The sequence below is a fragment of the Onychostoma macrolepis genome, chromosome 01, assembly GCF_012432095.1.
Source record: "Onychostoma macrolepis isolate SWU-2019 chromosome 01, ASM1243209v1, whole genome shotgun sequence".
In the NCBI taxonomy this organism is placed as follows: Eukaryota; Metazoa; Chordata; class Actinopteri; order Cypriniformes; family Cyprinidae; genus Onychostoma; species Onychostoma macrolepis.
The window spans coordinates 8550095-8565776 of record NC_081155.1 but is presented as its reverse complement, the minus strand read 5'-3'; the positions used below and the strand labels follow the sequence as shown (position 1 = coordinate 8565776).

At 37.0% G+C, this 15682-nt stretch overlaps 1 protein-coding gene across 1 annotated transcript in view; it reads right to left on the bottom strand.

Annotated features, from left to right (window-relative positions):
- Window positions 1-4402: 4402 nt before the first annotated feature.
- LOC131536115 (adhesion G protein-coupled receptor E3-like) overlaps window positions 4403-15682 on the bottom strand; it is a 218827-nt gene continuing 207547 nt past the window's right edge. The window contains exons 12-20 of the mRNA XM_058768857.1: window positions 11271-11387; window positions 10951-11132; window positions 10680-10841; window positions 10399-10605; window positions 10095-10324; window positions 9824-9890; window positions 9658-9749; window positions 9394-9556; window positions 4403-7349 (exon numbers count right to left, since the gene is read on the bottom strand). Of these exons, the coding sequence (XP_058624840.1) occupies window positions 7293-7349; window positions 9394-9556; window positions 9658-9749; window positions 9824-9890; window positions 10095-10324; window positions 10399-10605; window positions 10680-10841; window positions 10951-11132; window positions 11271-11387 (1277 nt within the window). The 3' untranslated portion in view covers window positions 4403-7292. The remainder of the gene's footprint in view (window positions 7350-9393; window positions 9557-9657; window positions 9750-9823; window positions 9891-10094; window positions 10325-10398; window positions 10606-10679; window positions 10842-10950; window positions 11133-11270; window positions 11388-15682) is intronic.

Genomic DNA, 15682 nt, shown 5'->3' with positions numbered 1-15682 from the left:
ACTGCACAGCCCTGCACATCAAGCTAGTCAGTTACACTAAAACCAACTGGACCACTGATGTGTTTGATGTAATGTAGCTTTCTTCCTTTTTAGATGTAATGAACTTTCCAGTGCACCATCCTGATCTTACCACTGTGGTGCTCCTAAAAAAATTGAAAAATGTGATACTTAGTAATAAAAATGAATACAACAATCACAAAGCATAACAGGACACATCAGGTGCTGTTCATCCTTTTGACCACCAGATTAGTTAGTTAGTTTACTATAGTGTAGCTATCCCTTCTGTTAAACACTATAATCCAGGTAAATGTTATAAAGAACTGGATTGATGCTGATGGTTAACATTTAGTTAGCAGTTTGTTAGTTAGTAGGTAGTTAGTTCATAGTTAACTAGTTATGCTATCCCTTCTGTGAACGCTGATGCAGGTGAAAGGCATAAACCACTGGATGGATGTTGATAGCAGTTAGCTAGCGTGCTTCTGTGAACAACGACACAGGTAAATGTTATTAAGCTAAAGGATACGAACATTTTGCTTAAACTGTTTCAAGATACAAAGCATTTGTATGATACAAAACATTTTGACAACATGCATGAGTGAACAAGTGGCTCTGATGAAATAGCAAAGGATAACTGGGGTTGAAAACTGGCATGTTATGACTCGTTTCCACTGAACGGTGCGGTTCAGTGGCAATTATTTCCGTTTCCACTGTCAGAAGTTGTGAATGGTACCAAAATAGCAAACCGTACCGTACCACTTTTTTGGTACCCTTCCGTTGGGGTACCTAGCACAGCAAAGGATACCAAAAGGGTGGAGCTAAACTCACTGCAGAACGTTGATTGGTTGACTAGAATCGTCACTTTTGCGTGATACAAGGGGATAAAGCTTCTCCTTCACTCTTTCAGCTCTGCTGTGTTCGGTTTATTACTTCAGAGTGCGCAAACACACATAAAAATATAACAGTGTATTTTATCATTTTATATTTTCACACAGACAAGCCATTTCTCAATATGCGTTCTTGTCTGAACTTGTGGACTTGTGAAACGTCATTGCCCAAAAACCTGCATAATTTTCTAAATATACTGTTATTGTGTCATGAAATGTAGTTTTAAGAGTTTTTCAGGCGAGAATGTACCGTATTGACCCAAATATAAGACAAAGTTTTTTTCTTGGAAATACATCTGAAAAAACATGGTCGTCTTATTATATTCAGGGTCTAGACTTTGACATGTCAATAATACACCCACAACAATAGGTGGCGCCAAAAACACATACAACGAGTGTGCCATGAAATATGTAATGTAATGTGTGCTGTGAAGATCGCGAGTGAAAACAAAAGAAAAAGAAAAGCTTACAGCGGCAGGAGTCGTGACTGTCATGTTAGCCTGATGGGACCAAACTTCCTCTGTAAGTGATTTTAAAACATAAGACAGTACCCAGATTTGAAGACTACAATAAGATTTCACTTCTACTGTTAATAAAATGTTGGTGGGCTACTATGAGATGGATAGCCTAAATGTTATATAATTCAGATGGGCTACCTGTTATTGTTATGGTATATCCAAAAGTGTATATTTTTAAAATGTCATTGTTGGTACATTTTACCAGTATTTACCATACTTTCAAAACAAAAAAAATAAATATACAAACAAGATTTGGTTTTCAAAAAGCCTTTTTCCAAAAGGTACATCTGGAAAAAGGGGGGTCATCTTATAATCAGGGTCGTCTTATATTCGGGTCAATACGGTAATCTGTGGTTTATTTATAAAGATAGCGCCTATTTGAAAATTTGCTATGCTGATTTCAGAGCTCCATGCGATCACCGGGCGCTCAGCGCTCATGTATCCGCCTCCAGCAGCCTTAGCTCGGCTAGTCCTCCCGACATCTGCCGCTGGCTCTGATGTCTCTGTTGTGATTAAACATGAGATACAATTTGTTTTGGGTATATTTAACAGGCATTCGTGGTCTCATGAATCTATGATTTTTACTGGTCATATCGTTTTGGCTGAACACAAAATTATGTTTAACTTTATGTTTAAATTATGTTTTAACTATTTATTTTGAACTTTACAGTATAACGTTACAGTGCTGACTTTATAGCATATCTTTGACTGAATTGTTTGCTTTTGTCTTTATGGACTCCTATATAAGCCTCTTATACTTTGTACTTATACTTTTATAATGGCTATTATCGTTCATTAAAACTGACATTTAAACAAAAAGAGGCAGAGTTGTGCTTATTGTCGCATTTTATCGTCGATCGTTACTTTCCGGCATACACCACGCCTACCAAGTAAGGGTACTCTTGGCAGTGGAAACGCAAGCCTGATCAGGGTTACCCATACCGACTCGTACTGTACTGAACTGTACTGTACCGTACCCCTCAGTGGAAACGAGCCATTAGAATCACAGAACATTTATAAATCTTTAAATTTAGTAGAAAATTTCAGGATCTAGTCAACCACTGCAGGAATAATTATCATGTGATCAACAGTAAAACAGCAATTGACTCGACTCACATCACAAAGCTTCTAGAGAACATTGATGAAATCAAACAGAATGATGACCATCATTATAATGAGATGTACTTTATGTATCTAATAAAGAGCAGAAAATAAAATAAAAAACAAGAGGAACCAAAAGAGGACAGAAAAAAAGAACAAGAGGAACAGCCAATAAAAATAGACCTGAAAACAACTAAAATACACAGTGTAAAGCAAAAGAGCAAAAAAAAATAAATAAATAAAAAATTAACACATCTCTTGGTTTTAATAAAAAGTCTATACAACACAATATTTTCTATACAACACTGAATCGCAGTTTCTTTTATGAAATATACTCACTATTTTTAATTATCACCTTAATTTGTTTTAATGAAAATTACAGGACCCACAATTCATTTTTTACAGTGTACTACCTGTCTACCTACTATCTCTCAAAAATACAATTGACAGTTTGACAAAGATGAAAGACAAAATTAAAATAGTCTATTTAAAAAAATATTGTTTGCTGATGCTAACTGGCTAGCCAACTAGCTTCCTGATGCTAACTTGAGGTAGTTTCAACCAACTAGTTAGAATACATTTGATGGAAAAACTGTATGTGGGTGAACTGTATGTATGCAGATTTGACATAAAGGTATTTACAGTATATCTATCTGTCTCTGTCTACACAGCGTACACACTTCATTTCCTAAATGCATTTGGGCCTCCTTCAACATCTCTCCAGCAAAAACAGAAGAGGGTGCCGGTGTCAGTACAAATCGGGTCCTCCCTGGACACCACACCGTTAGTTTGTAGCTGTCTGTGCGCCAGAAACACTCCTGGTAAACAGCACAAGAGAAGCACTGCACTGCCTGCACAAACACCAGGACGCACAAATGTTTGTTTTTAGACTGGTTAGTGAAGTAAACAATTATCAGCAACATTAGAAGGGTGGTGGAAAAGAGAAACACAAGTGAAAGCTTCAAAGTCAACAACAACTGTGTGTTAGAAGATCAACAGGAATGGCAGGTCTTCAAATAAGTATAATTGAGACTGCTGGAGCTTTAAGCGCCATTGCTGCTGGAGCGACTGTATCTGCGTTTATCTCAGTGATTGTAGCCGCATTAACAGCCCGGAGTATAAGAGCCAGACTGGACACAGCAGTCCTCATGATCAGCACAGCAGCCGGTGGTCTTCTGTTTCAGATGGGGATGTCACTGTTGTTTGGGCGAAGAAACAGAAATACAGGAGGGACGAATAGAGGAATGAATGAAGATGAAGACACTGAGGTGAATAGTGAGGACGCAAAGGAGAGAGAAAGAAAGAAAAGACGCAAAAAGAAAAGAAAAGAACAACAACAACAACTACAACAGTGACTTATTTAAAGAACACCATTTAGAGATCATAATGAGAAGAAAGGCGTAAGTGACATTTCACCAACTTTACAGGAGGGCCAAAACAAAATTTGACCATAGTTTGATCTGACTTTGTGAACTGATTTAAATTGTTTATAATAAAAATTTGTACACTCATGGATGACAGTACTTTTGCCAGTAGAACGAGCCCATTAAGAGCTTTCTTGTGATATATATATCCATTTCACCAAAAATGTCACTTAATGTTCTCACCCCTCGATATACAGAGTTGTATGACTTGCTCTGTTCGTGTGTATTTTAAGTGTGAACACTAGATGGCGCTACACTACACTAGATGACAATCTTGAAGGAGGGTTTTCTCAAACCCTGACACTGTAATATTGCTTTCCACCGCTCTCTTTTAATTAACTATGTAATTACAGTGCTTCAAATGCAGAATTGAGCTTAAATATTTTGGATGTCTTATTTACAATTTCTTCATAAGGTCAACTTTCACAAAACAATTAACCATCCAATCAAAACACATCACATATCCAACAGACACTTTTTCTTTAATAGCTACATCATAAAACTTCACATCTGTTTTATTGATATTTCTTTATTTATTTGAGCTCATATTTATCACATTTACGGAGGCCATTTCATCTTTATGGTGTTAAAATATTTTAACTTGAAATTCACTGATTACTCTCTGCTTCTGTTTACAGAGAAAAGCCTCATCACATTTCTCTGGGTGCCACGGCCAGATACTGCTGCATGTGTTTTACTCGCTGGTACTGGATATAATAAACAGCCAATGGGTGGTGTTTTGTGATATTTAATATACAAAAGCTTTGATGATATAAGGAGCAGAAGGGGTTTAAAATGTAGGTGAATTTATTTTTAATAATAATAATAAAAATTGTTAAAGAATTCAGTTAAAGTAGGCCATTTCAGCTTGATTGTACTGTGCTCAGTGAGTTTGCACTTTCAGAGCATTTCAATGGTTCTTAATTAAAGGGACACTATTTCTATAAATTATAAAATAGTTTTGGTTGATGCAATATGACACTGGTGGGTGTGGCCACACCTCAGAGGAGGACTGTGTCATGGTAGAAAACCCTTTGACATAAGATTTTCATTTATTTATTTATAAGGTTGCTCACTAAATGGAAACAAATATTATTGGGACAGTTCCTGCTGTTTTTGTTTCCACAGTTAACAGGGAATAAAATGCAAAGAACAAAATGTAAAAAAATAAATATCGCTGGCCCACTTTGGCTGAATGTGTTAGATAAAGTGGGCCGACATTTAACCTTCAGTAATTATACTCAAATTCATTAAATAAATTGACATTCACAGGTTATCTGTGTTTTTCGTCCTGTCGCTGTCATTCTGTCGCACTGTGGAAGCTTCTGTCACAAAAACAAATTCCTCGTATGTGTAAACATACCTGGCAATAAAAGCTCATTCTGATTCTGATTCTAATGAACTTTTTTAGAAAACAAATGAGACTGCAGTCAGGAACTTCAAGTCTGAGATGCAAGAAAGGAAAAAGAGAATAGAAAGAAAGTTGAGGCATGAAATTCAATCTGTGGAGTGAAGAAAGGATGCGAGGAGCAAAATGTAGATACAGAATATAAAGCTTTAAAATATGGACAAATACTGCTCCAGTGACAAGCTGTTGTGTCCTAAAAGGTACCATTTTGGCCTCTTTTTTTTTTTCTCTGTGTGGCCTGCATGAGTGAGATTTCCCTGGCTGCAATTGCATCCCAGTCCGGCTCTGTCTTCAGCATTGTTTATTATTTTGTTTATTAACATATTTTCTAACAGAAATGCATTCAAATAATACAGGAAAAACCCAAAAGTGACCCGAACAAAAGCAACATGCAATTAAAATTAAAATAACAATTAAAATGCAGCACAGCGGAACACACACACACACACACACACACACAAAAATTAAATAAAATTGCAAGGAAAGGAATTAAAAGGAAACTCCATCCTTTCCACCCTCGTGCCATCCCATATATAAATATGACTTTTATTTATCAGATACTAAGAACACAAACTAAGATCTAAATCATCTATGTGTGTGCGGTCTGTGAGGGAGAGATAGAGTATGTGCTTTCCGTTCATAATAAAGCGTAATTTTGTGGCAAAAACATGGACATGATCTGTCGTTTTTATCCTTTTGTTTACTATATTTATTTGTTTGGCCAGTGTCGTTGTGGGTTTTGGTTTGAAAGACCTTTGAAATAACAGAAATCATTTGGCGAAGTGATATGGTCATGTAATGCGGTCAAGAGCTGCCTGGAACTACATTCGCCGTGCGGTTCCCTGAAAATAATTGCACACCTTAGAACGTTCGTCAGCCAATCAGATTCAAGCATTCAACGGCCCCGTAGTATAATGCTACATAATCATTTGCGACTAATTATATGAATTAATGAGCAAATAATGTAATTATTAAGATTAAAAAAATATTAATTGAGAGTCCAAATTCCTACTCAATATAATGACATATTATTAAAACAACTTACAAGAACTTATAAAAACAACCTGGTAAGAACATCACAACATGAATTACAATTAAGTAAACGTGCAATATTCATTTAAACACTTTTTTGGAGATTTGTAACATTTAATTTAAAAAATAATAATTCCCACAAAAATATTAATTACTGCATATTAAAATTTTCCTCACTGATTTTATTTGCACTCAATCTTGTGCATTCAGCCAATATATTTCACAGCTAATGGCTCTATCAAAACAAAGAATAATGAATAAACTTTTTGGGGGAAACACAACTTTGCCACCTCAACATGCTTCCTCAGATTTGATGGTGAACTTTTGAACCCAGACATTTACCCGATGAAAGTCATAACTGAAGCAGAACTGTGTGTTTGATGCGTGGAACAATGATCATTGCTTCTCACGTCAAGAACACATTTGAGATTCCGTTTCCCATATTCAATGTACATAAGATAAAATCAAAATATAATGTACTTTTTAAGTTGAAATAAAATTGTAAGGAGTAAAAAGTACTGTTTTTTCTACAGAAATGTAATCAAGTAAAAGTACAAGTCAGTTTAAATTGTATTTGAATAAAGTAAAAATCCCCCAAAATAATACTTAAGTAATCAAGTAAAATTACTCAAGTATTTTACACCTCTGCTTTTCACCCTCCACCAATACTACTACTACTACTACTACTGATAATAAAGTTTACAGAAGACTAAATAAAACAGTTTAGCAGTGAAACAGCTCTACATCATTAGTGTTAACAGCTATAAAATAAGACACTCGGATAACATTTTTCTTTCATTTGCAGAAAGGATCTGAGACTATAACATTTATCATACAAAAACATAGATTATGTTATATAAAATCAGCTGTATATTAATGGCACCTGAGCAGTATTTATTACTTCCTGAACATGATGCTGTGGTCCTCAGTGTTGTTTGACACAGCAAAGACATCTGAAGCACTTCCTGTACTGCTGCCTGACCTGGACACGAATGAGACGAGAGGAGCTGAGTGACTTCATGAGATCAATTTAACCTCTGAAACTCAAGAACCACAAAGTTTGTTTGGAATAAACAGGTAAGAAAAAGTGGCTTTTAGATACTAGATCTGCATTTTTAGAAATAAATATTCATGATTTCCTTTTCTTCCATAAAAGTTGGAATGTTAGAATGCCTTATCAGGACAAAATAAATAAATAATAATAAAAAAAAAAAATAAATTCATGATGTTATCTTGAAAAAACAGAGCCTAAATTCTTGAAGTAGTTTTAAAAGCTTGGAGATCAAAGGCATTCTCTGTCGGTTTAAATTTGAATTTTTAACAGTTTTGGCTCATTTGAACATTCCAATGGAAGAGTAACAGTTTAAACAAACCGTCTCTGACAATCTTTTCTAAAAGTCATGGATTACCAAACTAAGACTTGGGGCCGGATTCACGAAAATCTTCTTAAGAAATAAGTTAAGAAATTTCTTAAGATAAATTCCATGAAGTTCGCAAGAATGTTCTTAAGTGCAATTCTTGAAAAATTCTTAATAAGTTCTCAAATATATTCTTAAGAACATTTTAATTTTTTTCTTAAGAAAATGACAGTCTTTATCTGAGTGAATACATGACGCACTGATAAACTCACACTTTATTGTCTTTTTGCGCTTCCTGCAGATTACCCTAATAACACTGTTTTTCACTGGCACTCAGCTTCATATGGTGCCCGCGAGGTGACATGGTCGGTTCACTTAGTTGTGTCGAGATGTTATGTTGAGGGAACGACATCCATTTCTCATGGCCACGACTTCTTATGTTGAGGGAACAACATATTTTTATTGTGGCCACAAGTTCAATGCGTAAACAAACCTGCGTGACCATAGCAACCTGGGATTATCAGATATTATCATAAAACATTTTTATTAACATTAAACATTTAATTTAATATTTGTATAGGCTATTATTATTATTACATTCATTTATAGGGTTATATTTTTATATTTGTTATATATGCTTATTTCCCCTTTCAATTTGTGTATCGCTTTACCTAGTTAATGTTTTGTGTAATTATGCAATATTTGCTAGCCTTCCATATATTTTGCAAATAATGTGAACTCTTGACAATTATGCCAATAAATTTTTGACTTTATGATTGTATTTATGCCCGTGTGTGATGATAAATGAGCGTGTTGTGTGTTCATTTACAAATGAAATTACGTGAATGATTAATTCCTCAACAAAACACTATATAGTATTTGTAATTATGGTCTATTACTTAGCCAAAATAAAATGAAATATAGCCTATGTTAAATTTAAACTGCATTCCAGTAAAAATTCCAGTCAGCATAATCAAAGCTTTATTGGCATGTCGAGCATTTACAGTAGTGAACGCTTCCAGTATGTGTCCGTGCTGCTACAGCAAACGTGTCCTGTGTATCGGCGCATTCATATGCGCTGCATACTGCCAAAGATTATGTCCTATTTATAAGATGAAATAAAATGTCCCTATCTGACTCGTTTTTGTAGAGTTGCTACTGAGTTTTGAAGTCAAAAAGTAGTGTCACACATAGACTAATCATGACCGATCATTGTTTACATTTTCATCGCTGTCACTTCAGAAAACCAGCGCACATCCCTATTAATAGTCCTACTATGTATTATATGTAGCTAATGTTGTTGTAATGCTTAAATATAACAATTAATTTTAAATAACCCAATAAATTTATTAAATCATTCTTACTGTTTGGAATTCAATACAAGTCTGGGGCTGTCCTGAATTTAAGAAGTTATTTATGAAGATTCTTTTCAAGAATTTGAATTCTTCTTAAGTTTTGTCTTAAGAACAATCTTATGAAAAAAGATAAGAATATTCTTAAGAAGAATTTTTGGGAATACAAAATGTTCTTAACTTTTCTTAAGTTAAAAAAAATAAGAAGAAAATGACAGTTAAGAAGAAATTTCTTCTTAAGAATGTTTTGTGAATCCAGCCCCAGGACCTCAGTGAAAACATCCAGATTACACATGCAAACTGAGTAAAGTCTGACCTCATGATTGAGGACACAGTAGACCAGGAAGATGAAGGTTCCCTGCTGGGAGTTCAAGATCAGGAAGAGGATCTCCAGCACCTTACTGCCATTAGTGAAGAAACCCAGAATCCAGGGGCAACCAAGAACCACAAACTGAGCCAGTGTTTTAAACACCATTATCCTGCAGAGAAACAGAGTTCATGTGAATCCTGCAGAGTTAGTGTGTCTTTATTGACTATGTGGTTTTCTATTAATTTACTAATTAAATAATAATAATGTTACTTTGTTTGTTTCATCTGTGAAACTTCAGCGTTGAGACTTTTGAGAGTTGAGTTCAGACTGATGAAGATCTTGATGAAGAGAAGTGTGTTTGACTGAAAAGTAAAAGAGTAATTAATCAACTTGCTTTCCTTTTAATATAAATAAATGTCATGATAAATGTGTTTACTGCTAGTATGACGCAAACAGGACCCAGAAAACTCCAGATGAAGCCTTTATCCAATTTAATCCAGCAGCTGTTTAGAGAAAAATCAATATAACAACTGAATGCATTTGTCAGAAAGACATTTCAGGTGTTGACTGGTGAAATCTTAGATTTTAATTTTGTATGTGATGCTGATACAGCCTAAAATTAAGTCACAAAGTGATAAAAGTCACAAAAGCCCAGAGCTGCTTTATTTGCTTCTAATCAAATTATCTTTAAAACAACAACAACTCACTGTTCGCCGTAGCCTTCAGGAACCAGACCGACAGACACACACACCACAACCAGAGCAACCACATATCCAATCACACACAGGAAGCCACTGCTAAGCACCTCCCTCTTTTTGGAGCTGATCTGTGATAGGTTCTTCACACAGATGAAGAGCAGCACAGCTTCAATGAACATCCACACAAAGCCGGAGAGAAAGAGGAAGTGCAGAAGGCCTGCGATCACGGCACACAACACCTGGAGACCATGAGAGACGGTTATGATGATTCTCAGTGAGGCTGTGCTGAGCTGTAGGGCTCCATCATTCTCACCTGCTGAGGCCGTATGAGGCTCAGGAACCGCTGTGTGAGCAGGAACAGAAGGTGAGCCAGCAGAAGACTGATGCAGATGTTGATTCGAGCCACATTATTCACTCCAGGACTCCACTGACAAAGGGCAAAGGTCATCAGGGCCAAAGTGAAGAACACCAGCCCCACGATCACACAAACCAAATTCAACAGCTCCAGCAGTGGGTCGCTCTGAGAAAACATGTCAGAGAACATGAGTGCCACATCTGTGCTGCTCTTCAGTGTTCACTAGAAATGTTCTGTACCTCTGGTGGGCGGCTGGTTTGCATGATGAGAGCGAATGTGGACAGATGAACACAGGAACACACAGTGTAACTGCTATTGGTCTTTAAAACAGAACAACCATCTACAATCCACTCGCTGATATTCCAGTACACACAGGACAGAGAACCGCTGGGATCAAACTCCTGCAAGAAGAAGAACTAACTTAAAGAAAATATCAGAACATTGAATATTAGATGTTTTCAGATGTTCATCAGTGCTCAGGTTGGACAAAAACACGTTTCAGTCTCTCACTCTGATGTGTCTGAAGGTGAAGTTGACTGGTTTGGTGAGTTTAGTGTTGGTGGTTTTGGGAAGAGTAGCTGAGATCACAGTGGACATCATGGTTTTAATCGTGTTGTTTGATGTGTTGAAGAAGTCTGGCTTCAGTAGATTCTCCATCGTGTTGTAGCTCATGATAGCCACAGCAGCTGATCCTGTGAGACAGAAACAGAAAAATAAACTTACATTAATGCTTTATGTTACAATAACAACAGCAATCAAAAAAGTAAGTAAATGTGGTTTAGTGGTAAAGGTATGCTTTATCTTTTTTAAAATAGAAACATTTGACATACTTTCATTGTTGTTCTTGGCGATCCCAATGAGATCGATGTCCACAGAAGAGTTTGTCGTGTCAAGCTGAGGGATTTTATTTAAGATGACATTTGGTCCAACCATGAAGACTTGACCCTCTGTTAAACCCAAACAAGCAGTTATGTGCTATTTAATTCAATCATTTACTTTGAATAATAATAATAATAATAAATAAATAAATAAAATGGTAATTTACTGTTGTTGGGTTTTTATTCTCTGATTGAGTCTGAACTCTTCAAGTCTAATCTGCTATCTGAATAAATGTATATGTAAAAAAGTGCTTAGATGTTTTGATTTTAGGTACATTTGGACCTCAAATTAAGAACGGGAGCACTTGAGTATACAGTGTACTGTAAGATCTGACTTTTGACCTGCAGATGACCTAAAGCTAATAGTGTGCTGGATCTCATGCTGTTGTGTTATAGAGCTACTATAATTAAATAAAACATCACCCATATAATCAGAGATGAGAGTCTGAACAAGATCAGTCAATCAGATGATTATGTCTTCATCAATACATAATCTGCATCACCTGATCATGTTTGCTTAACTTGGTCACACTTTATATTAGGTGACCTTAACTACTATGTACATACATCAAAAAATAAGTACAATGTACTTATTGTGTTCTTATTGTATTGCAAAACACTTTTACTGCTATTGAGGTGGGACACGGGTGAGGTTAGGGACAGGTTTGGTAGTATGGGTAGGTTTAAGGGTGGGTTAAGGTGTAAGGGATGGGTCAACAGTGTAATTATAAATGTAATTACAGAAATTAATTACAGATGCAACTACATACAGGTATTTTTAAAAAATATAAATACAATGTAAAAACGTATGTACACAATAAGTGCATTGTACCAAATAATTAATTTAAATGTAAGGCTACCTAATGGTGCTTTTCCACTGCATGGTACGACTCGGCTCGGCACGGTACGGCACGGCTCAGTTCGGCACGGCTCAGTTCGGCTCGGTTTGCGTTTCCACTGCAGTTTAGTACCGCTTTAGAGTGGGCGGGATTATTCACGTGTCGTTATAGTTGCGCTGCCTCTACTGCCGTGACATCATCGTAATCGCGCCAAAAACAAACACACAACAATGGAGCATATCGACGGAATGGTGTTCTTCATTCTCGGCATGTGGATGTTTTTAACAGCAAGACGTTGCCCCATCAAGCTCTCGCTGGATCCGCTCCTCGGCTATCAACGAGAGGAACGTCTGTACTTCCTCAGCAGACCACGAAACAGCCATTTTTTGGTTGATACAAACAAAAGTTGCGACCGATCCTTTGCTGGCTGTGCTGATTTAAATCTATCGGGTCTGTTGTGTCTCGTGTTGCAAGTTCAGTGACGCAGTAATGACGATTTTCTCCGGCCAATCAGTGATCAGCAGAGTTTACACGTCACGTTTTGGTAACGGTACGGTTCGCTTGGAACCTCGGCCAAGATGGTACTAAAAAAAAGTACCAGGTACCAGGTACCGTACTCAGTGGAAAACCCCCAAAAGTGAGCCGTACTGAACCGTACCGTGCCGTACCATGCAGTGGAAAAGCGCCATAATATAAAGTGGGACCTTTAACTTTTCTTTCTGTGGTAACTTGGCATGAAACATCCCACTGAAGGCAGAACTGAAGTACGCCCCCCCAGAAAAAAAAGTATATGTACCTTTTACTGTACCCTAAAAGAAAAAAAAAAGAATAATAATAATAAATATATATATATATATATATATATATATATATATATATATACAGTGGGTACGGAAAGTATTCAGACCCCTTAAATGTTTCACTCTTTGTTATATTGCAGCCATTTGCTAAAATCATTTAAGTTTATTTTTTTCCTCATTAATGTACACACAGCACCCCATATTGACAGAAAAACACAGAATTGTTGACATTTTGCAGATTTATTAAAAAGAAAAACTGAAATATCACATGGTCCTAAGTATTCAGACCCTTTGCTGTGACACTCACATATTTAACTCAGGCGCTGTCCATTTCTTCTGATCATCCTTGAGATGGTTCTACACCTTCATTTGAGTCCAGCTGTGTTTGATTATACTGATTGGACTTGATTAGGAAAGCCACACATCTGTCTATATAAGACCTTACAGCTCACAGTGCATGTCAGAGCAAATGAGAATCATGAGGTCAAAGGAACTGCCTGAAGAGCTCAGAGACAGAATTGTGGCAAGGCACAGATCTGGCCAAGGTTACAAAAAAATTTCTGCTGCACTTAAGGTTCCTAAGAGCACAGTGGCCTCCATAATCCTTAAATGGAAGACGTTTGGGACGACCAGAACCCTTCCTAGAGCTGGCCGTCCGGCCAAACTGAGCTATCGGGGGAGAAGAGCCTTGGTGAGAGAGGTAAAGAAGAACTCAAAGATCACTGTGGCTGAGCTCCAGAGATGCAGTCGGGAGATGGGAGAAAGTTGTAGAAAGTCAACCATCACTGCAGCCCTCCACCAGTCGGGGCTTTATGGCAGAGTGGCCCGACGGAAGCAAGACACATGAAAGCCTGCAGGGAGTTTAAGATGGTGAGAAATAAGATTCTCTGGTCTGATGAGACCAAGATAGAATACAATCAGTACAGTCAATACAGTCCCAGCAGTGAAGCATGGTGGTGGCAGCATCATGCTGTGGGGGTGTTTTTCAGCTGCAGGGACAGGACGACTGGTTGCAATCGAGGGAAAGATGAATGCGGCCAAGTACAGGGATATCCTGGACGAAAACCTTCTCCAGAGTGCTCAGGACCTCAGACTGGGCCGAAGGTTTACCTTCCAACAAGACAATGACCCTAAGCACACAGCTAAAATAACGAAGGAGTGGCTTCACAACAACTCCGTGACTGTTCTTGAACTTAAACCCAATTGAGCATCTCTGGAGAGACCTAAAAATGGCTGTCCACCAGTGGGGATTTCTTTAAGACTGCAAGGGAAGCTCGGCTTCCTCTATAATGTCAAAAAATTAATGGTCAACTATGTATTATTGTGTTAACATTTTATTGACTAAAAATGCGTTAGAACACGTTCATCTCGAAGACGAGTTCGTTCAGAATCAGCTACATATAGCAGGTCGGCTGACTCGATTTCCTTCTCATACATTCCCGTAGCGTCAGTGCGTTTCCCAGTTGAAGCCTAGCGTCCATTGACTTCAATGGGGCTGCTTTGAACAGTTTTTTTCAGAGCTTCGAAACTAGACGGTCATTGGATAAATGTTGCGATTATGTCCCGCCCACGGACACTCAGCGTTTCTGGGGGTGAATGGAGGAGTGGGCTGCCTGGACTCCGGGCTTCTGCGTGATGATTGGAGGGTCTGTCGAAAGACTGCATCTCCTTTTGATTGACAGCGATTTTGTACTATAAAAAGTCGCTGACGCTGAAGCTATGCGAGCTCAGTCCCATAGCGGCTTTGCACTTGGTTCTTATCAATCATTATATATTTTTTTTTAATTCATTTATAATGTTATGTTTTAATATACATGCTGCTAACTCGGAAATGTCAAGATATGCGAGCAAAAAATGCTCCTGACACTTAGGCAATACGACACGAGCAAGAGCTGTTTTTGTTTCGTTTGTGTTTGAATCCAAATCCACGTTGATTTGGGCGAATCACTGAGCCATTCATAAAAACAGTCATTTAATTCGCTCCTGAAGGATTCAGCCGTTTTGAAAGAATCATTTGAATGACTCAGTGATTCAATCACGAACTTCTGCCACCTGCTGGCCGTTTTTAAGCTTCCCGTCTAAAAGTAGGCATATTACATTATTTTCCAACATATTTCTATATTCAGAATTTAGTATTTAAAACATTAATCTCATAACATTATTTATGCAATTATAAATACAGTCTAAATTAATAAATGCCATATCTAAATGTCACTTCATGCAGCTTCTGTGCAGTGCTAAGATGAATTTTGTTTAGATCATTTCATGGATAACAATAGCCAGTCATTCATTCACATTAATTAAGTATTCAGAGAATAATATTGTCTGTTTTCACTTACATCTATTTATTTATTACATTTTTATTCATTTTGTAGAATTGAATTATAAATTAAGCTGGTATAGTATCTTAAGACATTTTTATGGTATCGTGACAACCCTATTATACACCACATTCCTTGTTTCAGTTTAACCTAATTCCCACATTTCCTCCGTCGAGTTTAATATCTTTTTTTTTAGATTGTTTGTTCATTCATTCATACAGTAGGCTAGGCTAGCGTCACTGGAAAAGACGCCTAGTTGGTACGACAGGGTCACATGAGCAAAGGGTCTGAATACTTAGGACCATGTGATATTTCAGTTTTTCTTTTTTAATAAATCTGCAAAAATGTCAACAATTCTGTGTTTTTCTGTCAATATGGGGTGCTGTGTGTACATTAGTGAGGAA